Raw genomic sequence first — 27589 nt, 5'->3', positions numbered from 1 at the left:
ACACTGTGGCAACACCAGTGCAACTGTATCCTGCACCGCGTGGGAACAGCGGCCTAAGAGGCAAGCGGTGTTCACCGACCGCAGCCCTTAGCTGGCCGAAGAGAACAACCGCTTGCCGAACTGCTCCAGCTTCTTAGAGTACTTATTCGGCGGACCCGTGGGGAAGGCACTCTGGGACGTCTAAGCTTGGATAACTAGGCTCTCGGGCGTAGGATCAGTGGTCAGAACGGCAGGGTCACCCGGCGCCGGGCGATGACGCCTGGCGATGTTCTTATCCAGAGGGGCCCCTGTGGCTGGCCACGACCAAGTGCCCAGTAAGACGTCAGAGAGGGCGTCATGAAAAGGCAGCAGGGGCTCCGACGAAGTGGACGCCGCCTGGAGCACCTCAGTGAGGAGATTAGTTTTTCGGGCCACCGTAGGGAGATCAAGGTTGAGCACCACCGTGTAAGAAGCGCCCTCCTCAATGGTAGGCGGAAAAGAGGCAAACCCCGAGTCAGAGGAGACATCAAGGCCGCCGGCCTCCTCTAATTCGTCCGCCCACACTGACGAGCAAGAGGGTCCTCGGACCCTTCCCAGTCGTCCTTCACCTTCACCGTATGTGATAGACTGCGGTGGCAGGGACCGGGGAAGGAACAAACGGCACCGGGAACGGCGCCGTGTCCCAGTGTGTATACCAGGTAGGGTAAAAATTGTCCTGGAACCTGGGCAGGGGCGGAACAAATGGCATCCACTGCGGCGCTGGAGGCGGAGCCGAGGGTGGCGCTGGAGGCGGAGCCGAGGGTGGCGCTGGAGGCGGAGGCGGCAGCGTGGGACCTTGTGGCACCGTGGCCGGAGCCAGTGGCGCAGGATCCTGCGGCACCGGGGCCGGAGACGCCGGCGGCACAACAGGATCCTGACACGAGACCGCGGGGCCCAAGGGCGCGTCAGCGGGAGCCCGAGTCCTAAACGGGCGGTCCAAGGTAGCAAGAAATTCTTGCACCTGTGCAGGAGTCGCCGACGGACCCGGGTAAGGTGGGTAGGGCGCGGTACTCCCGGGCTCCGATCCGCATCGGTGGACCGACGGAGGGACGTCTGAGAGCGACAACGCTTCTTCGACTTCTTTTTGTGTTGTCTCATACCCAAATCCGAGGGTAAAGACTTGGAGCCCGAGGTGCAATGATGGTGGCCCCGCAAGCGTTCTCTGGAGCAGCCAATGGACTGTGAACGGCACTGCCGGACCTCAAGCAGCTTCCGGCGCCGCTCCTTCAAGGCCTTCGGGCCATGGCCAGACAGTCCATACAGGACCGGGAGTCATGGTCGCTCTCCAGGCAGTAGAGACAGACGTCGTGGGGGTCTGCCACCCGCATATTGCAACGGCATCCCTACGCACACCAGAGTAGACTCAAACTTACAGGAGACAAAAGACTCAAAAAGATAGTCAAAAAGTGACGAAGGTACGTGCTCTAACCGGATCTGCGCTTACTGGCGCGGAAAAAGAAAGAACTGACGTCAACGCGCATGGGTGGCGCCTAAGTAGTCTCCGTGACGTCATCTCGGCGCATACGACGCCAGCGACGGACGCCGAGCCGCACAACGCCACCTACTGACGCGCAGAGGTACTGCTAGCGAGAACTTTCCGGATCCAGTCTGACGCCTGGGGATATTCTAAGGTAAGGAATCTATCACTAACGTGTTCCTTGCAGATAATGCTATTAAGTAAGCATTTTACCATTTCTTTAGCATGTGAAAGTATGGGCCGCGCACGACACATGCAAACACATGACCAGAAATTATGCAATGAGTTTTCCATTAAGAATTAACCTATTTCAAGATGGTTGCCAAGAGTAAGCATGCATCACAACACACATGCATTTGCTGTGACTTTACGTCAGCTACTTTTTAATTTTAATTTTCTTTTCTACAATGGGACACAACAAGTAACAGCAAAAAAAAAACAAAAGACTGCATGCTAGCACAAAAAATGGTAGGGAGGCACCATTTTGCAATTGCAGGGTCCTCGTACAAATAAAGCTTTTTTTTTTTTTTAAATCGAGGGTGATGAAAAGCATCAGGGAGGGGAACTCAAAGTGCAAAGGTTGAGGGGACAGTGCAGGAACAAGTGGGGGAGTGTGTTAAAGAAAAACGAGTACTCCCCATCGAGTGATACATGCAAAATAATTTCCATGAGGATAGCAGTAGAAGGATAACACACATCTAATTAGCACACTAAACTAGAAATGCACACGGGCAGAAGAAACTCAAACAGTGAGGAAAACCATAAAATAGACACCCCAAAAAAGATAAAGCCATACAATCATGAGCAAGAAGCCAACCCAAGCCTACTCATAGTACATGTTACGTATAGAAAAACACAACGGTGTGGGAACAGACTGCTAAAGGTTTCTTCAGCACTAAAAGGAAAATGCTACTTACCAGTATGCATCTGTTCTTGGCATGTAGAGCTGTAGATTTGTATACTTGTGCATAGATCGCCATCTGGTGTTGGACTCTGATGTTTGCACTTTGTTTTTGTCTTGGAAGAAGTCTTTGTAGTCACGAGGTAAGTGACTCCTCCTTAGGACGATAGTGCGCATGGGCATCGACTCCATCTCCAGATTATTTTGCCATGGAGGGTTATGATGGAGTTAGTAAGAAGTCGGAAAGGATGCCCATGTGTAATATATCTAAGTAAGATAGTACTGGAACAGATAGAGGTATCCGGGGAGGCAGGTGGGCGTATACGAATCTACAGCTCTACATGCCAAGAACAGATGCATACTGGTAAGTAGCATTTTCCGTTCGAGGCATAAGCTGAAGATTGTATACTTGTGCATAGAATATACAGCAATTACCTCCTTAGCGGTGGCTACCTGTATCTGTTGCAGTGGTTTGAAAAAGTGTTCTTAATACAGCCTAGCCCACACTAACTTGTTGTTTTGCTTGCACGTCCACACAATAGTGCTTTGTGAACGTGTGTGGCATAGAGCAAGTTGCTGCTTTGCAAATGTCATCTAGGGGAATGTTACCTAAGAATGACAGACGCCCCTAGTTTACGTGTGGAGTGAGCTCTAGGGGGAATGGCTTTAGCATAGCATATTTGGATGCAGTTAACAATCCACCTTGCAATCCCTGTTTTTGAGATAGGATTGCCTTTATGAGGTGGGGAGAAAGCCACAAAGTTGTTTAGTCTTTCTAAAGGATTTTGTTCTTTCAAAGTAGTAAAGTATTGCTCTTTTTACGTCTAGCGAGTGAAGGTGTTGTTCTGCTACTGAGTCAGGTAGAGTGAAAAACACTGGGAGTTCTACAGACTGGTTAAGGTGGAAAAGAGACCACTTTAGGTAGAAATTTTGAGTTAGTCCTAAGAACCACTTTGTTATGATGAATTTGCCGAAATGGTTCTTGTATGGTTAATGCCTGGAGTTCACGGACTCAGAGAGGTGTTCGCAACCAGGAAAGCTACTTTCCAGGTGAGAAATTGTAATTCACATTTATTCAGAGGTTCAAATGGGGGACTCATGAGTCTGGTAAGGACCACATTTAAGTTCCATACTGGAGAGGGTGGAACTCTAGGTGGAATTATCCTTTTAAGTCCTTCCATAAATGCTTTGATAGGTGGTACCCTAAACAAAGACAAGTGTAGTCTGTTTTGGAGATAGGCTGCTATTGCAGCGAGATGTAATCTAATGGATGTAAACGCTAGGTTACATTGTTTTGGATGCAAAAGGTAGCAGATGATGTTTTGAATGGAGGCATCTAGTGGATTGATTTTGTTATTTGTACAGTAAATTACAAATCTTTTTACGGCATAGCAAGCTCTAGTGGTAGGACGTCTAGCCTCTTTAATGATGTTCATGCAGTCTGGCGGGAGATAGAGTTAGCCGAACTCTAAGATTTCGGGTGCCAGATCGCAAGGTTAAGTTGACTGGGATCTGGATGCCTGATCTCTCCATGGTTCTGAGTGAGAAGCTTGGGTGAGACGTAGCTTTTGATGAGCAACTACTGATAGTTCCAAGAGGGTTGTGAACAATGGCTGTCGGGCCCATGTTGGTGCAACTAGGATCATTGTGAGGGAATGCTGTTTGAGCTTCCGAACCACTAGCGGAATGAGCGGGAGAGGCGGAAAAGCATAAGCAAATTTGCATAACCAGTTCATCCATAGCACATTGCCTTTGGACAATGGTTGTGTATACCTGGATGCGAAGCTTAGGCATTTTGCTTTTTGGTGTGTGGCTAACAGGTCTATTTCTGGGTAGCCCCACATTAGAAAGAATGGAAGTAGAACTTGAGGATGAAGTTCCCATTCGTGGATCTGCGGTCTTTGACGACTGAGCAGATCTGCAATCTGATTGTGTACTCCTGGGAGGTGTTCTGCAAGGAGGTATATGTTTTGTGGAGTGGCCCATCTCTATATGCTTTGAGCTAGGTGTGAAACCTGCAGTGTCCCCCCCCCCCCCTGTTTTTGTATGCAATACATTGCTTCCTCTCCGGCAGAACCCAGAGAGTCCGCCTCCCCCATTTTGATCCGAAGCCTCCGAGATAATCTGCGGCGTACCCCAGGGATCCTCCCTCAGCCCGACACTGTTCAACATTTACATGGCCCCGCTCGCACACGTCGTCCGACAGCACGACCTCAACATAATCTCCTACGCCGACGACACTCAACTGATCCTCTCCCTCACCAAGGATCCCATCACCGCCAAAGCCAACGTCCACGAAGGAATGAAGGCCGTCGCCGACTGGATGAAGATCAGCCGACTGAAGCTGAACACGGACAAAACAGAGGTCCTCATCCTCTGCCCCAACCCTTCAGCCTGGGACGACTCCTGGTGGCCGACGGCATTGGGGGCAGCCCTGACACCCACCGACCACGCACGCAACCTGGGAATCATCCTCGACTCAACGCTCTCCATGACCAATCAAGTCAACGACGTCTCCTCCTGCTTCAACAACCTCTGCATTCTCCGCAAGATTTACAGGTGGATCCCGACAGATACAAGAAGAACCGTCACCCAGGCCCTCGTCAGCAGCAGACAACTACTGAAACGCCCTCTACGCGGGAGCCCCGACCAAGCTCAAACGACTGCAATGCATTTAAAACACCTCGGCACAACTGATCCTCGACGTACCACGCCACGACCTCATCACCCCACACCTGAGAAACCTGCACTGGCTGCCCGTCAACAAGAGGATATCCTTCAAGCTCCTCATCCACGCACACAAGGCACTCCACAAGACCAGCCCAGCCTACCTCAACAAACGACTTTCCTTCTACATCCTCAACTGCCAGCTCCGCTCCGCCGCACTCGCCACCGTTCCGCGCATCCAAAGAACAAGCACCGGCAGGAGATCCTTCTTCCACCTCGCCGCCAAGACCTGGAACACCCTCCCACTGAGTGTACGACAGACCCAAGACCTACTGACCTTCAGGAGCCTACTCAAGACCTGGCTGTTCGATCAGTAGCACCCCCCTCCCCCCACCCCACCAGCACCTTGAGACCCTCACAGGTATGTAGTGCGCTCTACAAATGTTTGATTGTCATGCTGTCTGTACGGATCAGGACAGTTTTGACTACGAGGTGGAGTTGAATGGATTTTAATACTAGGAAGTTCGCCCGCAATTCCAGATAATTTATGTGGAGATAATTTTGTTGAGAGGTCCACATGCCCGGAGTGGTATGATTTTGAAGATAAGCTCCACAGCTGGTGAGCGATGTGTCTGTTGTCAGCACTATCTGTGGAACCGGGTCGAGGAACGGCCGCCCTATGGAAAGGTTTTGAGTGTTCCACCACTGCAGAGAGCGAGGTCTGCGGCTGTCCACCAACACCAGATCTGTTAGCGGACCTTGAGCCTGGTTCCAATGACGTGCCAAACACTCCTGTAAGGGACGCATCTAGAGTCTTGCGTAAGGGACGATGAGAATGCAAGAGGCCATCATCCCGATTAACTGTATGAACACTCGAGCTGGTAAAGAGTGTTGAGGCTAAAATTTTGATTTGAGGGCTTGCATGGTGCTGCTTCTGACTGGGTTGGGATATGCTACAGCTTTTGAAGTGTTTATTATAGTTCCTAGATATTGTTGTGTTGTGGACGGTTGGGGATGGGATTTGGAGAGGTTGACAATGCCAAATCGTGAAGCAACTGGATTGTTTTATATGTGTGTTGAACACAGCTGCTGTGTGAGTTTGCTTTTATGAGCCAGTCGTCCAGGTAAGGGAACACGTGCATATGTTGTCTTTGTAAGTGAGCCGCCACTACTGCGAGGCACTTGGTGAAGACTCTGGGTGCTGTGGTCACCCCGAATGGGAGGACTTTGAATTGGTAGTGTTGGCTGTCTATCACTAACCTGAGCTATTTCCTGTGAGCGGGGTGAATGGGAATATGAAAGTAGTCGTCCTTTAAGTTCAGAGTGGACAGAAAGTCGCCTTGTAGAAGTAGTGGCAGTACCTGTTGGAGAGTGGCCATGTGGAAGTGGTCTGACTGAATGTATGGATTTAACGGCCTGAGGTCCAGTATTGGTCTGAGAGCCGTCCTTTTTTGGGATTACAAAGTATAGTGAATACACTCCTGTGCCTAGATGAGGCAAAGGGACCGGTTCTACTGCAGTGAGAGAACCTCTTGTTCGAGAAGAGAGATGTTCTGAGGACATTGGGCGTTCTCTGGGAGGAATGTTTGGTGGTGTACCAGTGAGTTCCAGGCAATAACCATACTGGATAATTTGTCTTACCCACTTGTCTGTTGTAATGGAATTCTAGACAGTTAGGAACTGTGATAGGCGTCCACCAACAGGAGAGGAATGGTCGGGGGTAGCGGGGGAAAAGTCACTGCTTGGTTGTAGGGGAAGTGCGGGTAGAATAATTTTTGCCTCTTCCCCTATGAAGGTTGATTTTGATTTTTGTAAGTAGAGGAGGTATTCTCTGATGACATTATTTTGGAGCCACCCCTATAAAAGGAGCAACGAAAGGAGCCTCTGTTAGAGATTAGTTGTAGGGCTCCAGTTTCTGTATCCTTCTTAATTTTTTCTAATGAAGAATCTAAATTTGGTCCAAAAAGATGTTGTTGGTCAAAAGGCTGGTTTAGTATAGCTGACTGTACCTCTTGCTTGAATCCGGAGATTTGAAGCCAAGCATGGCGGCGTTGCAATATGCTGGTATTAATGCCACGGGATGCTGTGTCAACGGCATCCAGTGCACATTTTATAGAGGTGAATGTAATTAATTTACCCTCTTGAATAAAATTGTTGGCTTTACCCTTGTATTGATCTGGTAAATGCTGTATTAGCTTTTGTAGTTCGTCATAGTGCGCTCTGTCATAGCGTGCTAGAAGGGCTTGCGCATTGGCAGTACACCAACTACTAGCGGCCTGTGACGCAATTCGTTTGCCTGAAGCGTCTATAAGCTTTGACTCCTTATCAGGAGGAGGGGTATCGCCTGTGGCTTGTGAATTGGCTCGCTTGCGGGCATTGGATACAACAAGGGAGTCCAGGGGCACTTGACCTTTAATATAAACTGGGTCAGTAGGAGCAGCTTTATATATTTTTTTTAGCAACTCTTGGGGTAAGTATTCTTGCTCTAACTGGGTCCTTGAATACTTCATTAGTGTGCTTTAGCATGCGTTTTAACATTTGACAATGTATTAGTAGATTTTTGGGATGGAGAGAATGTTTCCATGAGGAAATCCTCCTCTAGTGGGTTAGTGTGTAATTCCACTCCATGATATAGAGCAGCCCTATTGATAAGTTGTGCGAATCCAATATTATCAAGTGGTGATGGTCTGGAGGGATATAGGTCCGTATCATTACTATTATCTGGGTCTTTATCATAATTGTCCCATGGATCTGGGTCCTGCGGTATGGTCATTATCCCCATCCCCATTGTCATCCGTGTCATTATCCTCCTGTGGTTCAGAGGACAAATGAGCTGGTGGTGAGTTATATGGAGATATTAATAAGTTGTGATTAATAGGTGGAGGAGAGGGTAGTATATAAGGGGAAGAGGGCATAGTGCCCATGTCCTTCCTCCTTTTGAGAGGTACATGGTATTCCTCTGAAATGTCCGGTTTCCTTTTTTTAGGAAGGGTTGCTACAAGATGTCCAGTTGTTGTGTCAATATGCAGTTTCTTCAGCTTGGGATCTTGCAAAGGAAGTTCTTTAGCTGATATGTCCTTTTCTTTAGTTGTTTCAGAGGGTACTTTATGGATAGTCTTTGAAGCCTTAAGGGGAGTGGTTTGTCTTTTCGGATCCGAATCCTTTGGTGCATGTTTATGCTCTGAAGGTTTGTGTAATGACTTGTCCTTTGTAACTTTCGGTTCCGAAGGTTTGTGCTAAGGTTTTGGATCCGAAGGTTTATCTTCTGGTTTCGGCTCCGAAGGTTTGGGCTTAGTTATTTCTGGATCCGAAATTTTTGGTTTGTGAGATTTCGGACGGAGTCATTCAGTGCCGAAGAGGACTTTAGTGCCGTTATCGAAGCATAGGGTCCATGCTTGGGTTTAGTTTTCCGTGCCGGAGATGGTGTTTCGATACCATGAGGATAGCTCGATCCCAAGCTGGAGGCTTTATCTGTCGGTTTCATAGCCGGGCCAGAGGGCGGGGCATCTGAACCATGTTTTTGGTGTTTCCCTAGGCCCGAGGGCGAAGATAACACCGGAGCCTTGGTGAGTTTTCAGGTGACTTGGGGCTTGTTACTCACAGTTTGTTGACCTGGAGTGATGTGTGAGTCTTCCTCCATGTCGGAGTCATCAGCTTCAGACACAGAGATTTCTTCCTCAAGTTCAGAGCTGTGCTGACGGGACTCACAATCTTCTCCGAAGATGTCCGGCACTGGGCTAGTGCCGCATCTCAGCTCGTGACGTCAAGCCCGACGGTCACGAATCGTTTTCTTCGATCGGAATGATCGACAGGCCTCACAGCTACGGTCTTCATGCTCTGGAGATAGGCACAGATTACAGACCTCGTGTAGATCTGTGTGTGGAAATTTAGCACCACACCCAGGGCAATTTTTGAATGGAGTCTGTTCCATCGACTGCTGGCGTGGTCGACGCGGGTAGGCCTTGCGGCCGCGTCAAACCTCCCGATCGCAGTTGTTAGATTTCAACAATGTACGACGAAGGGGAAACCTGTGATCGAAACAAAACCGTCGAGGGGTAATGATTCCGCGTCTAAAAGGTTCGAAGACGATACCGAACCAGAGCGCAGCAATACACATCCGAACCCGATGGCAGAAAAAAACAATCTGGAGATGGAGTCGATGCCCATGCGCACTGTCGTCCTCAGGAGGAGTCACCTACCTCGTTACTACAAATACTTCTTCCAAGACAAAAACAAAATGAAAACATCCAAGCCCAACACCAGATGGCGATCTATGCACAAGTATACAATCTACAGCTCATATGCCTCGAACACGAGCGTTTAATACCAGACAAAACTAAACATCATTTACAATACAATCAGATTGTCACAAATATGTAATCAAAGGCATTCATAATAAAGAATATGAAAATCTTTTTTTAAATGAGATTAAAACTACAAAGAATTATAGATCATAACTTGTTTTAAGTGATATAAACTGTAATTCTAAACCAAGAGACTATTTTCAGTTTCTATATTTTCAACAGCGTTTTCAGCTAAGACACTAATTAACCAACCCTTACCTTCAGGTGTCAGCTTGGGTTCGTATGCTTTCCTTTTTTTTTGTTTTTCTCGTTTCTTCATTCTTCTAAGAACTGCAAAGTGAAGATATTTTCATTACTTCGGAAATATTAGATAAAGTTTAAAAAACATTATCAAATTTAACAAACCAGGTAAAATACTGATTAGATTTATGAGGCAGGATGAGTGTAGTGGTCAATGGTTAACCCAATATTCCTGGGAAACAAAAGAGTGCTTCCATCATCAGTGTCCAACAGTCAGTTACGTAAAAGAAAAACAGTGTCTAGTCTGGTTTGGGGTGAAGGGAAATTTGCCTGCCATCCTAGGTCTAAATCATCAGTGAAATCAGGAGATTACTAGTTTTTAGACGGAAATTAATTCAAGGAAAACTTGTGATATAAAGAAAAAAATAGACTAGAAATAAGCATGAATATAACTATACCACTGAGTTTTGACATTTTAATTCACATGTGGAACGATGAGCATGCGTTATTTTGACACCATCGATGTAGGATAAAAAAAAAACCAGACAGAACTGCCACCTCAGGATCCCAATCATTGCCGACTGGAGCACAGAAAGGGATACCACAGAGGAGGGTGGGTTGATTTTGGTTTATAAGGTTTATAAGGCATAGGTTTCAGCTCTGCCCGCCTTCCTTCCCCACCAATCAAAATACCCACAGGTGATGCAACTCCAGTTATTGTATTATTTTGCAAACCTTCACCTGCTCATCCCTTCTTCAGACGGCTCATTATTGCTTTCTTTGAAGAGATCGCGCTGGCATTGCTCTTGGATGGGCAAAGGGAATAGCTGATGCAACCACTCACAAAAGAGGATGTGAAAGAGGCAATACGGACACTACCACCTGGAAAGGCAGCTGGCACTGAAGGGTTGCCAGGAGAATTTTACAAGGAGTAAGTAGATTTTCTAGCCCCGCACCTGGTACAAACGTACAGTAAGGCCTATGATAAACTAATTCTACCACATACGCTTAGGGAGGCGTTAATTGTCACATTACTTAAACGAAATAAACGATCAGACAGTTGCGAGTCGTATCAACCGCTTTCTATATTAAACATGGATACAAAAATAATTGCTGAAAATCATTGCCAACAAACTACGTCTGCTGTTACCAGCATTGGTTCTCCCAGACCAGTCGGGATTTGTCCTATATCGGTCCACATCACACAACTTATGAACAGTGTTTGCAGTGCTGCATCAATTAGATCCGGACCTTTAAAGCTGCGGCGGTGATGCTGGATGCGGCTAAGGCATTCGATTCTATTAAATGGGGGTACATGTTTGGCACGCTGAGAAGGATGGGATTGCCTTTCGCTTTCATACAATGGACAGAGGTTCTGTATACATCCGACCGGGGCTACGGTGCGGATCAACAACTCTCATTTTAAACTTATAAACATACATAAAGGAACTAGACAGGGCTGCCCGGTGTCCCCGCTCCTATTTGCTATCGTGATGGAGCCGTTGGCATGCATGGTGCGACAGAAGAATGCGGGCGCCGCAATACACTTCAAGCAGTGGCCGTTCATAATCTCCATGTATGCGGACGATATGGTGTTATACATACGCAACCCAGAGGAGGAACTACACTTGTTGATCTGTGAATATATTAAATATGAACGTCTGTCGGGGTTCAGTATTAACTGGGGTAAGTCTGCTGTTTTCCAGTTAACCACTAGCATAAGACAATTCACACTGGAGAACCCGCTGGAATGGACGGTGGGTACACCATGATCCTGAGACAGTGCTGAGGGAAAACTTTAGCAGACCATTGGTCTCAACAGAAAAGCAGGTAAATAGATGGATTAAATTGCTGTAGTCTCTGGCTGACAGAATCGCAATGATAAAAGATGGTTATACTCCATAGGTTTTTGTATCTTTTCACTAATGTACTTATTAAGCTATCGGGGTCCTTCTTTGCCACGCTGCATTCAGTACTAATCTGTAAGGTCTGAGCAGATAAGAAATCCAGGTGCAGGCCTTATTCGCAGGGGGCTTTGCGGCTCCAGACCTTTACATTCACTATTTATGTGCACAGGCACAGTTTGCACCCTATTGGTTTTTCCCTCCCCCTTTTATTCCACACATAGCGGTGGAGGCAGATGACGTGTTTCTGGATCAACTAGTGGCATTATTGTCGAAGGCTCACACAAGCTATCCCCCTAAGGAAATGTGTACTGCTGACTGCAAGGCACAGCGTGCAATGGCAAGACGGGCGGGCAGAGCCCCTATATATGCTCCAGCGCTCCCGTTGGCGTATCACCCTAGCATTTCTGTAGCGCAGGACAAACAAGCTTTGGAAACACTTGCTGGAATGGGTATAGTTACAATGGGTGACGCATGCCCGGAAGGCACCTTTGTCACGATGGTGGCCATACATGCCCGACATCCCAGTTCACCAAGGTCAGTCTTTAAGTATTACAGGCTACAGGAATCACTTAAAACCTTTAATGATAGGCACCCTGCAAAGCCTATAACGCTGTGTCCACTGCTATCGTTATTGGCAGGCCCCTTGCATGTTAAATTAGTCACCTGACAGTATAATGCTATACAAGCAGAACTACACCCAAATCTAGCAAAGCAAGGGGGCAGTGGTAAACACTGGGGATCATGCTTAATGATGAGGACTGGGACTTCAGTTCTGTGACACAACGGCTGATCACCAACTGCAATTTATGCGTAATACTCTTCAAATATGTGCAACAATTGTATTATACCCCCACACAGTTACAAAGATATGGGCTGAGGGAGTCCGCTAGTTGGAAAAGAGGTCATGTGGAGGAGCCAGATTTCATTCACTTGGCTTGGCAACAGAGTTAATTGGTTTTGGGTTTTGGTCACACAGGCCCCGCCTGAAATGGTCCTGGAGGAGGTGGGCTGCACACCGCAGCTGTGTTTACTGGGACTTGTGAAACATTTGAAACCGGAGAATAGACACCTAGTTCTGATCGCATTATTAGCCAAAAAGAAAGGTGGCGCAAAACTGGGACATTAAATATGTGCCCAAATTAAAAGATTGGTTGAAGGATGTGGTCTTCTGCAGAGATCAGTTGTCGTTTTATGCCGAGGAACTGCCTACATCGTCAAGGCCCAAGGACTTCTGGGCTCCTCACACGGCTATTGTACGTGGCTAATGAGGTTCCCTAAACATAAAAATCGGGGTAGCTAAATTTGTCTTGAAATGTAAAATGACTTGTAACATTGCACTGCATTCTTGTTGCATCTTGCAAAGGAAAAATTATGTTTATATTATGTTGTCACGCAGGGGTTTGTTGACACGTATTATACGTTTCTTTTGTATGTTTGAAAAAGCTTAAAATAAAAACTAAAAATTTTAAAAATTCTTTCTTCAGATGCCTCAACATGTCCCATGTCTGATTTAGGGGTAGGGGTGCAGCAGAATAGCTCTTTCCACTCTAAAGCCCTGACTGGGGGATTAGCTCGTCAGGACATAGAACACCATTATTTGGCTGCACATTTCTAATGGGTGTTTGGCTGGCTCTCTGTCTGCCCCCTGCGTAAGATGGGGTTTACCTGTGAGGCTTTAAAAAGAGGGCTTACTGCACTCTTCATTGTTTCCTACTGAACCTTCTACCCAAAGTCACTGAGGGTTATTCCACCCGCCTTTCTTTTACCTTACTAGAACCCGTAAACTCACTAACCCTATGCTCCTGCAATACTTTTGCTAGGCCTCCCCACTCACACATGACTGCTTCGATTAGGAAAAGTCCATCAGTGGCCGGTGCAGGCCTTTCTTGTAGCATTATTTGTTGATGATGAGCTACTAGGTTTCCAAACCCTTATGACAGACTAGAGTCTTAAATCAGGTTAATCCCTTACAAACACCTTAAACAATCATTAAAAGCCCTATTTGATATCAGTCACCTAGCACCAACCCCCACATTTAGTGTACCAGACACTCTACACCACAGGGACTTGCAGCAAACTGATAAGATGGGTATACAGAGCTTTCCTGCAACATGGGGACCCCTACAGAGCTTCTCTCCATACTAACTGGGAGACTGACCTGGCCAAACCTCTGGACGATGCAGACTGACATATTGAAATATCCCCAAACTGTATCCCACAGCTCCCCTTTTAAGTATAGTCAATGTTAGAAATGGGGGTCTCTAGTTGGCAATGGCTGGCCACTGTCCAAGTAGGGACCCTTCTTCCTAAGTCAGAGTAAGCAGACTACACCCTTTGATAACCCCTGCTCAACCCCGTGGTAACATAGCACGAGCAGCTAGGCTTATCTCAGAGGCAGTGTGTGAAGCATTTATGACCATACACAGTAACAAACACTACAAAAGGACACCACACAAGTAGTTATAAAAAATATGTATCTTTATATATAGACTTAACACAAGACCAATAACAGTAAAAACCCACAATACTAGAAAATTAGGGTTACTCTTAAAATGCTGCAAAAATAGTTCAAGGTGTGCAAAGAGGAGTTCAGTTCAAGGCAGTGGTCTCTGCGACCCTTTTACTCACAAGATACCTGGATTCCGTAGCAAAGCAACAAAAATGTCGCTAAGGAGTTGTAGCGATGATTTTCCTTACGCTAACCAGCGATGCGTTGAATCCTTGCCACAAGGGAGAATGATGCGCTGGTTTGTGGGCAGGACAAAGCGACAAACTAATGCACGCTAAGCCGGCGATGCGATAAAATCCTTGCCGCGCAGGGAGGATGATGCACTGAGCCTGTTGCGTGTGCGATCTTGTTGCGATGAAAGAAAATGGCGCTCCGCGAGGGAGCGACTATTCTGATGCGATGCGATGAAAATGGCGAACGCTCTGCGTCCGCTCTGCGATCTCGTGAAACGAACTCGATGCGATGATCTTTGGTTAGCGAGCGCTTTCAGGCACGCAAAAATGTAATGCGATAATCTTCGGGTTAGCGAGCGTTTTGCAGCCCGCCGACAGGTGATGCGATGATCTCCGGTAGCGAGCACTCGTCGGCAGCAGAGCGACGATTTTCTTTACGCTCTTCAGCTGCAACTGCTCGCTAACGGGCGTTAGCGATGATTTTCAGCGATCTCTTCTCCATAGTAGAACTAGAGGCCCTGGAGCTCACAGGAGCCTCACCTGCAGATAGAAATCCTCGCTGGAGGAAACAGGAGGCTGGTGGTGGAGTCTGATGTGCCTGAGACTCCTGCAGGAGGCTAGCTCTCTTCTAGCCCTTGGGTGATTGCTGTAGCAAAAATAAAAGTTCCTTCAAAGTCCTTTTACTCTTCTTCCAGTATTAACCACTGCAGGCCAGTCCAAGAAACTGCACACAAGCACAAGGACAGTCCTCTCCTGCAGATTCCTTCGGTTACACGGACAGAGGTTCTTTTTGTTGTCCAGGAGAAATACCAATTGTAGGGGTTTCAGCACAGATATTTATACCCCAAAAGGCTTTGTTCTCAGAAGCTACAAGTCACTGAACCCAGCCAGAACCAGTTCTGCCCAGCTCTGGAGCACTTTGTTTACCAGGCTGCATCCTTCCTTTCAGAAAGAGGGGGTCTGCCATCAGACGCACAGTGGGAGGTGTGTGAGAAAGTGGCTCTGTATATACTGTTCCCAAATAGGTACAGGGTGTACAGAGTCCACAGTCCCCAGAGGCTTGGCAGAGGCTAAAGTTAGATATAACCTTACTCTCTAAAGTGGTAGCTTGGTAGAGCAGTAAGGCAGTATCAGAGGACAGTGTAAAGCATTTCTTGTACACACTCAGTCAGCAAATGGTCTCACACACTCAAGAACTGAACTCTAGGCCAATGGTTTATATATAAAACAATATATGCTTGTTTTATTTTAGAACCAACAATTGGAATTAAAATATACTTTCTCAGAATGAGATGCTTTATATAAATACTTTTGTAATATGCAATTGACTTTTGTAAACAGTTACAAGTGGTTGCAATAGGCAACACTATTTTAAACACAATGCATTGAGTTCAATGGAAGTTTCATGTTATTTGCCACAGCTTACTTTTAGGATTACTTTTGGAATTCCAGGACTGGATCCTAGATTCAGTCCTGGGTCAGTACTTGGAATCCAGTGATAAAAGTCGACTTAATTACTGTGATGATTTTTAGACAATATTTTGCTATTTTAAAAGTTGACACTTAGAAAATATTTCATAGAAAACAGTCAATGATTCCCTATGGCAGAAAATTCAAGTTACAGGTATAGTATGTTCTCGTTACTTTTGTAATCCAGTACTGGGTACCTAGACTCAGTACTGGGACCTTTATCCAAAACAGGTAAGTAATTACGTTTTCAGATATTATACGATTTTTAAAGAATATTTTAAGATTGCAGAAATTGACACTTAGAAGAAATTTCACAGAAAAACTGTCAATGATTTCCTATGGAAGAAAATTGGGTTACGGGTAAGTACAGTTGTAGGTATTTTTCAGAGTCAGTGCTGGGCACCAAGATCCAGCACTGGGAGCAGGTGAGTATTTTCGTTTTTGTTACTCGGCTGATTTTTGGTGAATATTTTAAGATTTGAAAAGTCCACACTTAGAAGAAATTTCAGGAAAAAGCCAGTCAATGTTACCCTATGAGGAAGGAATATGCTACTTACCAGTATGCATCTGTTCTTGGCATGTAGAGCTGCAGAGCCACACACTAAGGATAAGATCGCCATCTGGTGTTGGGCTCGGATGATTGCAGGTTGTTGGGAAGAAGTCTTTGGTCACGAGATTGGTGACTCCTCCCCTGGACAACAGTGCGCATGGGCATCCACTCCATCCTCAGATTGTTTTTCGCCATGATGGGAAATGATGGAGTGTGTAAGAAGTAAAGAGAAAGGATGTCCATGTGTAGTGTCTAATTAAGACAATGCTGGAACAGATACAGGTCCCGGGGAGGCGGGTGGGCGTGTGTGGCTCTACAGCTCTACATTCCAAGAACAGATGCATACTGGTAAGTAGCGTATTCCGTTCGAGGCATATGAGCTGCAGATCACACACTAAGGATAGACTATATAGCAGTGCCTCCCCTAGCGGTGGTCACCTGTATCAGTTGCAGCAGTTTGGAATAGAGTTTTTAGGACAGCTTGGCCTACTGAAGCTTGTTGTTTGGATTGCACATCAACACAGTAATGCTTAGTGAAGGTGTGTGTAGTAGACCATGTGGCTGCTTTGCAAATGTCTAAGGGGATGTTCCCTAAGAATGCCATAGAGGCCCCTATTTTACGCGTGGAGTGCGCCCTAGGGGGAACGGTAAGTGTACGTTTAGCTTTTTGGTAACATATTTGGATACATTTGACTATCCATCTGGCGATACCCGATTTGGAAATAGGGTTGCCTTTGTGTGGTGGAGCGAAAGCAACAAACAGTTGCTTTGTTTTCCGAAAAGGTTTGGTTCTGTCGATGTAATACAGCAAGGCTCTTTTAACATCTAAGGTATGAAGTGCCCTCTCGGCTACTGAGTCTGGATTAGGGAAGAAGACTGGCAGTTCCACTGACTGGTTTAGATGGAAAGGGGAAATGACCTTAGGGAGGAATTTTGGATTCGTCCTAAGACCAACTTTGTTCCGATGTAGTTGAAGGAATGGTTCTTCGAGAGTTAAGGCTTGTATTTCACTTACTCTTCGCAGGGATGTGATTGCGATGAGGAAAGCCACTTTCCATGTTAGGAACTGCAGTTCGCATTTGTGCATTGGTTCAAATGGTGGACCCATGAGCCTTGTTAGAACAATATTAAGGTTCCACACCGGGAAAGGCGGTAACCTTGGAGGAATGATTCTTTTAAGACCCTCCATAAATGCTTTAATAGCTGGTACTTTAAAGAGGGACAGGTGTTGTCTATTTTGCAAATAGGCTGCTAATGCTGCTAGATGTAGACCTATAGAGGAATACGCTAAATTGCATCTTTGCAAGTGCAATAAATAGCAAAAGATGTTCTGGATGGAAGCATCCAGTGGTTGTAGGTCATTGTTAGCGCAGTAAATGGCAAATCGTTTCCATTTTGCAGCATAGCATGCCCTAGTAGTAGGTCTCCTGGCTTCTTTAATGATATTCATACAGTCTGGAGGAAGGTTAAGGTACCCAAACTCTAAGACTTCAGGAGCCAGATTGCCAAGTTCAGTGTTTGAGGATCTGGGTGTCTGATTTCTCCATGGTTCTGGGTTAAGAAATCCGGGGAGAGATGCAGTTTTTGATGTGGAACTAGCGATAGTTCCAAAAGAGTGGTGAACCAGGGTTGACGTGCCCAAGTGGGAGCCACTAGGATGAGTGTCAGCGACTTTCAGTTTGCGTACCACAAATGGAATGAGAGGGAGAGGCGGAAAAGCGTACGCAAATCTGCCTGACCAGTTCATCCATATTGCATTGCCCTTTGATCGCGGGTGTGGGTACCTGGCGGCGAAGGTTGGGCATTTTGCGTTTTCTGGTGTGGCGAACAGGTCTATGTCTGGTTGTCCCCACTTTTGGAAGAATGGGAGTAAGACTTTGGGGTGTAGTTCCCATTTGTGTATCTGCTGTGTGTGGCGACTTAAGAGGTCGGCCACCTGGTTCTGAACCCCTGGGAGGTGTTCTGCTAGCAGGTAGATGTTCCGGGGAATCGCCCATCTCCAAATTTGTTGCGCCAGTTGGGACAGTTGTAGAGAATGTGTCCCTCCTTGTTTCTGTATGTAATACATTGTGGTCATGTTGTCCGTGCGGATGAGGACAGTTTTGTTCTGGAGATGCACTTGGAAAGATTTTAGTGCTAAGAACACCGCTAGAAGTTCCAGGTGATTGATGTGGAACTGTTTTTGTTGAGTGGTCCACCGTCCCTGAGTGGTGTGTTGAAGGAGGTGGGCTCCCCACCCTGTGAGAGATGTGTCGGTGGTTAGCACAACTTGTGGAAGGGGCTCCAAGAACGGCCGCCCTTTGGACAGGTTGATGGTGTTCCACCACTTCAGTGAGCAAAGTGAGCGGCTGTCCACCAACACCAGATCGGTAAGTTGTCCGTGGGCCTGATTCCACTGTTGTGCTAGACATTCCTGTAAGGGACGCATTTGAAGGCGTGCGTAGGGTACTATGGCGATACATGACGCCATCATGCCTAAGAGTTGCATGAATACTCTTGCGGGGAGAGAGTAGTGTGTTTGAAATGTTTTGATCAGACTTTGTATGTTGGCTATCCTGGCTATGCTGGGATAAGCTACGGCTTTGGCTGTGTCTATGGTGGCTCCCAGGTATTGTTGTACTTGGGAGGGTTGTAGTCGAGATTTGGGATAGTTAATGGTGAATCCCAAGTCTTGCAGGGTTTGAATAGTGCGGTGGGTGTAGTGAACGCATTTGTCTAGAGCATTGGCTTTTATGAGCCAGATAGGGGAAGACATGGATTTGTTGTCTCCTGAGATATGCTGCCACAACTGCCAAGCACTTTGTGAACACCCGTGGTGCAGTTGTTACTCCGAATGGGAGAACTGTAAACTGATAGTGTTGACCGTCTACCACGAATCGTAGATACTTTCTGTGAGCGGGATGCATAGGGATGTGAAAATATGCGTCCTTGAGGTCTAATGTGGCAAGGAAGTCTCCTTGTTGAAGTAATGGGAGGACCTGTTGGAGAGTGATCATGTGGAAATGATCTGATTGTATGTACTGGTTCAGTAGTCTGAGGTCCAGTAGGGGTCTCAAGGTTTTGTCCTTTTTGGGAATGAGGAAGTATAGAGAATATACTCCTGTGCCCTGATGTTGTAGTGGAACAGGTTCTGTTGCGTTTTTCTGAAGCAAAGACTGTATTTCCTGTTTGAGGAGCGTGAGGTGGTGAGAAGTCATGGGACGGTGTCTGGGTGGTATGTTTGGGGGCGGGTTTGTAAGTTCGAGGCAGTAGCCATATTGGATAATTTGTCTTACCCACCTGTCTGTAGTGATGGTATCCCAGACAGGTAGGAACTGTTGAAGTCTGCCCCCGACCGGAGTGGAATGGTCTGGGGGGAGTGGTGGCAAGTCACTGTTTGGTGGCTGTAGAGGAACGGGTGTTGTTGCTGCCCCGTCCCCGGCCTTTATTATTGTTTCCCCGATACCCTCCTCTAAAATATCCTTTGTTAGGGGATGTTTGCCCTGATGTTTTAAAAGTGGAAGAGTTGTCTGTTCCAACATTTTTGGAAGCTCCTCTATAAAAGGAGCGACGAAAGGAGCCTCTGGGTTGAGTAGACTGCAATGCTCCCATAGATTTTGCAGTTTCATTATCTTTCTTCATTTTTTCTAGGGCATTGTCCACTGCCGGGCCGAATAGTTGCTCCTGATTAAAGGGTTGAGCAAGAATGGAGGTTTGTACTTCCGGCTTGAAGCCGGAGATGCGCAGCCATGCGTGGCGTCTAAGCAATACGCTTGTGTTGACTGCTCTAGAGGCGGTGTCCACTGCGTCTAATGCACATTTAATGGAGGCACTGGATATTAGTTTGCCTTATTGTATGAGGTCAGTGGCCTTTATTTTGAAAGGTTCAGGCAGGTGTTGCAAGAGATCCTCCAGTTGATCATAATGGGCTCTATCATAACGAGCCAATAGGGCTTGTGTATTTGCGATACGCCAGTGGTTAGCCGCTTGAGCGGCAACCCTTTTGCCGGAAGCCTCCAGGAGTTTAGACTCCTTGTCTGGGGGCAGCGTGTCTCCGGTTGTTTGGGAGTTGGCTCTTTTCCTGGCATTGGAGACAACTAGTGAGTCTAGGGGGAGTTGCGCCTTGATGTACGCAGGATCTTGTGGCGCTGGTCTGTATTTTTTTTCTATTCTGGGGTTGAGAACCCTGGCCCTGACAGGGTCTTTAAAAACCTCAGTGGCATGCTTTATCACTCCCTTAATCATGGGTAGAATCCGGACTGTTTTTTGGGACTGCTCAAAAGTGTCAAGTAGAAAATCCTCCTCAGGAGTGTCTGTGTGCATGGTGACACCATGAAACGATGCTGCTCTATTAATAAGCCGACCGAACCCTAAATGGTCATCCGGAGGGGAGGGTTTTGAGGGGTATGGAGCGGGGTCAGGCACATCAGGCATAGGGTAAGTCCAGTCATCTACTGGTGCTGTGTCCGGGAGTGTAAAGGGATCAGTAGGATCAGTGGGATAAGTAAAGAAATCTGGGTCTTCCCCTCCCCCAAATCATCATCATCCTGTGGAGGTGGTGTATGAGAAGGAGATGGTAGAGGTGCAGGCGGTGGGGGTTGTGGGGATGGAATAGGAGGTAATGTAGGAGAGGAAGGACGTATGGGCGAAGTGGCACAGTCCTTCTTTGGAGGTGCTGGAGGAGGTGGTGAGTCCAGCTTCCTTTTCTTGTAGGGCACCGCTGTGACATGTCCAGTTTTTGGATACATGTAAATCCGTTTTTGATTAGGATCAGGTCGAAAGAGTTCCTCAGTGCCCGAAGGCGGCTGTGGCGACGACTTTTTCGGGTCTTTATGGACGTGTTTTGGCACCGAAGATGTTTTGGGTGCCGAAGAACTTTTGGGTGCCGGTGGAGACCTCGGCGCCGAACGTTTCGGTGCCGGTGGAGATGTCGGGACTGAGTTACATTTCGGGCCCGATGGAGGTTTCGGTCCCGATGCCCGCTTTGGTGCCGAAGGTATTATAGGCACAATGACATGAGGTTTGCTCGAGCCCGAGCCACCTGCAGGCTTACTTTTCTTCGGAGCCGGGCCTGAGGGTGGGGCTCCAGAAGATGGTTTTGGATCTCGACTGGGCCCAGTTGGCAGAGTCTTGACCAATGTCTTTTTGGGTGGTGTTGGGGTAGGGGGGCTGGTACTCACAGGCTGCCCCGGATCAGAATCGGCCTCGGACACGATTTGGAGATCCTCGGAGTCATCGTCAGGGACGTCCTGTGCAAAGATGTCTTCTGGTTCCAGAACCGGCTTGGCCATGATATGGCGTCGAGCTCTTCAGTCCCGGATGGTTTTCTTCGAACGGAATGCGGCGCAGGCTGGACAGCTGGATTCGTTGTGGTCTGGTGAAAGGCACAAATTACAGACCTCGTGGTGATCGCTATGAGGGAACTTTGCTCCACATTGGGGGCATTTTTTAAAAGGTGTCCTTTCCATCAGCCGCGTCCGGAGTCGGTCCGATATTGTTTTCGACGTCGAGTTTTAAAGTTATGAAAGTTGTAGGGATTGCTATAAGTTTTCTGCTGGAGCGGAAAAAAGTTCATCCGAACCCAATGGCGGAAAAAAACAATCTGAGGATGGAGTGGATGTCCATGCGCACTGTTGTCCAGGGGAGGAGTCACCAATCTCGTGACCAAAGACTTCTTCCGAAGACAACAACAACCTGCAATCATCTGAGCCCAACACCAGATGGCGATCTTATCCTTAGTGTGTGATCTGCAGCTCATATGCCTCGAACAATAGAGTTATCGGTTTAAGGGTAAGTACTCGACTGGAAGAGTTGAGGTTCTGGGCATAGACTCAGGGGTCCCCCAGGGTCAGGTAGGTACAGTTGGTTCACCCTCAGCGACTCTAGGGCGGCCGGGTGCAGAGAGAGTTAGGCCCAATGTTATCCTATGAGGGATAGGGGGGCCTTGGTTGGTGGCTGCTGACTGGCAAGCCACGCGGCTGTGGGAGCTGGGCTCCTGGTCACTTACTCAGGGCAAGTGGGGAAGTAGGTAGGTGTAGAGGTTGCACTGCCAGGGCCACTCGGGCGGCTGGGTGCAGGGTGCTTTTGAGCCTTCGGGCGCTCAATTGATTTCAATGGGAAATCTCCGGTTTAGAAAAAGACTGCAAGCTCGGGGGCGAGGATTCTTCAGGTGCCACCACCACTTCGAGAGGTAAGTTGGGTAGTTGGAGGATAGGTAGGTACCCCGGGATTGGGCTCAGGGGGCCGCGGGGCGCCGCGTGCAGGGGTGCCTTTTGGTGTCGGGAAATCTTACCATCTGTTGATCGCGGTAGGGGGGCACCTTGTTCTGAGGTTGCAGGCTTCTTCAGGAGTGTCGAGGGAGGTCCTTGGGTGCCGGACGCGGGGTCACAGTCGCCGTGGGGTCGTCCTCATGGTCTTTGTTCACTCCGGCACTGGCCAGGCTTGGCTGGTGCAGAGTGTGCTGGGTTCGCGGTTCCGGGCTGCTGCCAGGGATTAGAGGTAGGTTTTGAGTAGAGCCTCTACTCATGGGAGTCCCAGGGGCTTAGAGCCAAAAGGTAGCCAGGTACTCCGGGGTTTGTGAGGTTGCTGGCCACAAGAGATGCCGGGTTGGAGCAGGAGCAGGTTCGAGGGTCGACAGGCCGGTAGGGCTGGGGCCAAAGCAGTTGGTGTCTTCCTCTTCTTAGCAGCTGCACGGCAGGTCTTCTTTCTTCTTGATCTTCTTTGTATTTTGGAATCTGGAGAAGGAAAGTTCAGGGTGCCCCTAAATACTAGATTTAGGGGCGTTACAGGTAGATGAAGGGCAGGGACCAATGGGTCCCTGTCCTGGGGTGGGTACACCCCCTATCCTGCCTCTCTCCTGTGGGAGGGGGGCAGTAGCCTAGTCCGATAGGGTAGGGCTTCCCATCTTCAAGATGGCGAGAGCCCGGAGATGTGCTTCACCTCGCCTCCCCCACCTGAGGGATGGGGTTGGCAGGCTGGCACATCCCCTGTCCGTATTTGGGGTTTCCGGCCAAAGCTTCCCGCCAGAGTGGGGGGTTGTAGTGGCCTGGGGAAGCTCACAGAGGCGGCATGCCTTTGAAGCTTCCCTCTGCCCATCCTGGGGGAGGAGATTTAGCACCTCGCCCAGGATGTGCATTGTTGCAGGCCCAGGAGAGCAGGGGCTCACCCACCCAGGGGTCCAGCAACATGTCTGCTGTGTGGCAGCCTAGGCAGCCTCAGAGCAGACGTGGATTGTAGGTTAGGTTTAAGGGGGGACATCTCTAAGATGCCCTCTGGGGTGCTTGGTACATTAAATCCCACACTAGCATCAGTGTGGGTTTAATGTGCTGAGAAGTTTGATATCAAACTTCTCAGTCTTTAGTGTTGCCATTATGGTGCTGTGGAGTTAGTGTTTGACGAGCTCTCAGCACCATGTACTCTTAAATGGCAGCACTGCACTTACAGTGCTCAGGAATGGATCTGGGTACTGTAGGGGCACAGGGCTCCTGCTCCTGTGCCCACACCATTGGCATAAGGCACCCATCTAGAGGGGTGGCTGATGTATACCATGGCAGTGTAGGTGATGGGCATGGCACACAGGGATGTGTGTCATGTCGACTTTGTTTTTGTCTTGCACCCAAACACTCAGCCTGCAAAAGGGTACAGGGCCTCTAAGGGTGGCACAATGAGTGCTGCAGCCCTTAGAGGCCTTCCCTGGTCACAAGGTCCTGGGTACCTAGGGTACCGTTTACCAGGGGCTGACATGTGGCCAGGGTTTGCCAATTTGGGTTTTGTTTGTTTTAGGGAAAGAACATAGGCCCTGGGCACCTGATTGGCAGGAGTCCAGGGCACAACAAGGAAAAGTGCATCAGCTATTAGGCAAAAAAAAAGGGGGAGGGGGGTTACTGCAACAGAAACCCACTTTCTTACAAGGTGGAGCCAGCATTCACCTTGCCAGGCACAGCCCTATTCAGGTCCAGGAGCTACCCCTCCCATACTCCAATGCAGATCTCTCTATTCAACCCAAGTCTGACTCAGCCTGCCCTGTCCCTCCAAAACCAGACAGCCAATACACATAACAGCAGAGCACACTGGAAGGCTTAGGCAAGAAAATACCTACTTTCTGAAAGTGGTATTTTCAAACACAGAATATAAAAATAAACTTCACTAAAAGATGTATTTTAATATTCTGAGCTCAGGCACACTAAATTTGTTCTCTACCATGTTCTGTGGGTCAGTTAGGACTATAGAATGTAATAGCCAAACCTCCCATTCTGGCCTATGAAGAACAGGTAGCCTTACAGTAGTGAAAAACGAAATTGGGTGTAATTCACTACCAGGACATGCTACACACATCAGAGCATGTCCTACCTTACACATACAATGCACCCTGAAATAAGGGTGGCTTACATGATGCCAAGGGAAGGTTCAGGGGCTGGGAAGTGGGTGCACTTCACAGCCAAGATGGCAGTTCTAGACTGCACACAGACACTGCAGTGGCAGGTCTGAGACACACTTTACAAACTGATTCTGTGGATGGTGCAAACCAGCGCTGCAGGCCCACCAGCAGCATTTGGTTTACCAGCCCTGGGCACACACAGGCCACACTACTAGGGACTAACAGGTAAACCAAATAAGCCAATCATGGATATACCAATTCACATGTCATCTTTACACAGGGAGCATTCGCGCTGTGGCACTGAATGGCAGTGGCACAGCGCCCAGAGCATCTATCACCAGCAAAAACAGAGGAGGCAACAGCGAAAAATGGAAGGGAGACCCACGCCAATGGTGCCAGGTCTAACAGTCAATATTTAATTTATATTCTTATTAATACTCTGAACTGAGCCTACCTTACTCCTGCCCCAATTAACAAAAGATACCCGGGAGCTGCAGCTGCATATGCTCACTGTTTGCAATTAGGTACCCATTTGCTTCATATGTTTGGGTCTTGCCCCCCACTCCTTTCATACTGGCAGAATTCTCGAGGTGCTGTTGGCCATGATGGGCCTTGCAGTAATTAATTCCCCAGAAGTAGTACTATTGGGCGTATTCCCACACACTAAGTTCAAGAAATCCTCCACCAAGTTTCTCGACCTGGCTCTCCTTCTAGCAAAACACATTATTATACTGCTGTGGAAGGATTCACTTCCTCCGTTTATCACAAGTTGGACCAATTGTTAGGTAGGAAGTGGAATGTAGGGACATGCAGTGTTCCCAGAGTGGAACTCACGAGTGATTCTGGGCGGCAGTTGTTGCCGGACGTGGGTCCTGACGGACGGATTAAAGAAGAGCTACTTACCCAACCGTGTCTTGCTTTTTTAGAGTGGCGACAAGCTGGTCTGCCCGTTCCAGCGTCCTCCACTGCTTGAGTAGTACTTCTGTGTTGAAGTATACTCTTGAGGCTGCCGGACATGTACCATCCTGTCCCAGCTGCTACCGAGGTACGCTTCAAGGAGAAGTGTGCCGTCTTCGTGTCCCTTTCTGCTGTACGCAGAAGTGACATACTTTGGTTTCGGTGCGAGGTGGGTGAGCGCAGCTATTTTGAAAGCTGCTGCATTTGGGTGTGCACGCACCCCTTCCTCTGGACAGCTGAAAGACTCTGCACTCTATCACCTACTGAAACGCATGTTACATGTGCAACGTGGCAGCCATCTAAGCTGGGGTTGAAACACAACCTTGCTTGCCCAATCTCTCTCACCTGCAGAAACTGACATTACATGTGCAACGTGGGGGCCATTTTAATTTGGGGCCTTTAAACTTAATCTTGCCTGCATCGATTCTGGTGACAGGCACACCATTTTGATTAAGCCTTAGAATTCCTGCACCATCGATGTGTGAATTCATTCTGCATCAGTGACACACAATTCCAGGGACTTCATTCTTGTGGCACCACCATCACATACTTGTGCATATGCAGTTGGCATCAGTGACAGGCACACCTCTTTACTACAATCATATTTGTGTGTTAGACTAAGAGTATGAATTACACAATATTATGAGAATACGGTGCATAAGAGAAAAGTTACATTAAAACGGAAGTTGCAATTCTATGGCAGCAACTCACCCACGCAGGTCATACAATGGATCAAATTTTTGCAACCCGGCATTTTCTTCAAGCTGCAGGACCGGGTACAATGGAAGGATTCATTTGAAGCATATTTGGAAGCTATCAATGGTTATACTTTCACTTTAAAAAAGAAAAAAGCATTCATAATATACAATTTAGGTTCTGAAGGCAGGAATATTTTGAAGAGTCTACCTTAAGAAGTCGGCAATACCAGCGTTAGTGGCGGTGACAGTGGTGATTCCATGTTAATTGATGATTATGCATATATCATCAAAACACTGGACAAAAGGTTAAATCACACAAAAAATATTGTATTGGAACTCCATAAATTTCTGCAATGTGCCCATATTCAAGGGGAATCTATTGACGATTTTGTTGCTGCCCTTAGAATTCTAGCCTCTACATGCAATTACAGGGAGTTTAAAGATGAAATCATCCGTGATCAGTTAATTGAAAGAATGTGCAAGGTTCAAGAGCAATTACTATCCACTGAAGACCCAGATCTTGAAACAGCTATTACTATTGTCAGCATCATTGAACATTCCCAATTTTGAATGAAGAAATTAAATGAGACTGCGAAGTTCGGAGATATTAAGCAACTGAGTGTGAAACATAGTGCCAAACCGGTCAAGGGTACTAATACTATCTCAGTGCGTAATCCAATGTGGTATCAAATCTCATCTGGGGAACGCTAAATTCTGTTTTGCTGTAAATCAGACATGCTTAAAGTGTAGAGAAAAAAAGGGCACTTTGCGCGGATTTGTAAGGCTACAACAACTCAGAAAACTCCTATGCAAACTGTTAAATCTATTGAGTAGAGGATCCGGTCTACAGGCTCGAGGTGCAGCTTACCGGGTTCTCCTCTATCCCAAACATGCTCTATGGGGCGACGGTCTCCCGATCGCTTCTGGATGTTGTGCGGGCCCCCTTTCTGGCGTGGCGCGCCGCTTTGCGGCATACCCGCTGGTCAGGAAGGACGACGTTGATCACACCACTTTGGCACGGGACTTGGTTGCGGGAGGTGGCGGGGCTTGAAGGATTTTGACGGTGGGACCTACTCGGGATCTCCAGCTTGGGGGATGTCTGACGGGGGAGCCATATGTGTTCCTTCCAAGAACTTCAGACCGCTTCTATTTGCACTCTTCGCAATTTTATAAGTACCTTCAGGTGTGTCATGCGATCCAGGCCCATGTCCCTCTGGACTCCAGGTTGCCAGCCCATAGCCCGCCTGAGGCTCAGGTGATGTTGGGGTGTCTGGGGAAGGGGGGTATATCCCGCATCTATAAATCTCTGATCAACAATACCCCGGTGGACTGGAGCGGTCTGAAACATCGATGGGAGACCTG

General features: G+C 47.7%; 1 protein-coding gene across 16 annotated transcripts in view; it reads right to left on the bottom strand.

The window, feature by feature from the left end:
- NIPBL (NIPBL cohesin loading factor) overlaps positions 1–27589 on the bottom strand; it is a 1722939-nt gene that overhangs the window by 1138701 nt on the left and 556649 nt on the right. For all 16 annotated transcript variants that reach the window (XM_085631078.1, XM_085631072.1, XM_085631074.1 and 13 more), the window contains one exon: positions 9626–9697. In XM_085631078.1, coding sequence (XP_085487204.1) covers positions 9626–9697 — 72 coding nt within the window. The remainder of the gene's footprint in view (positions 1–9625; positions 9698–27589) is intronic.

The sequence above is a fragment of the Triturus cristatus genome, chromosome 2_1 (genome assembly GCF_964204655.1).
Source record: "Triturus cristatus chromosome 2_1, aTriCri1.1, whole genome shotgun sequence".
NCBI lineage: Eukaryota > Metazoa > Chordata > Amphibia > Caudata > Salamandridae > Triturus > Triturus cristatus.
The sequence above is the reverse complement of the archived record's forward strand: the minus strand, read 5'-3'. Positions and strand labels throughout refer to the sequence as shown.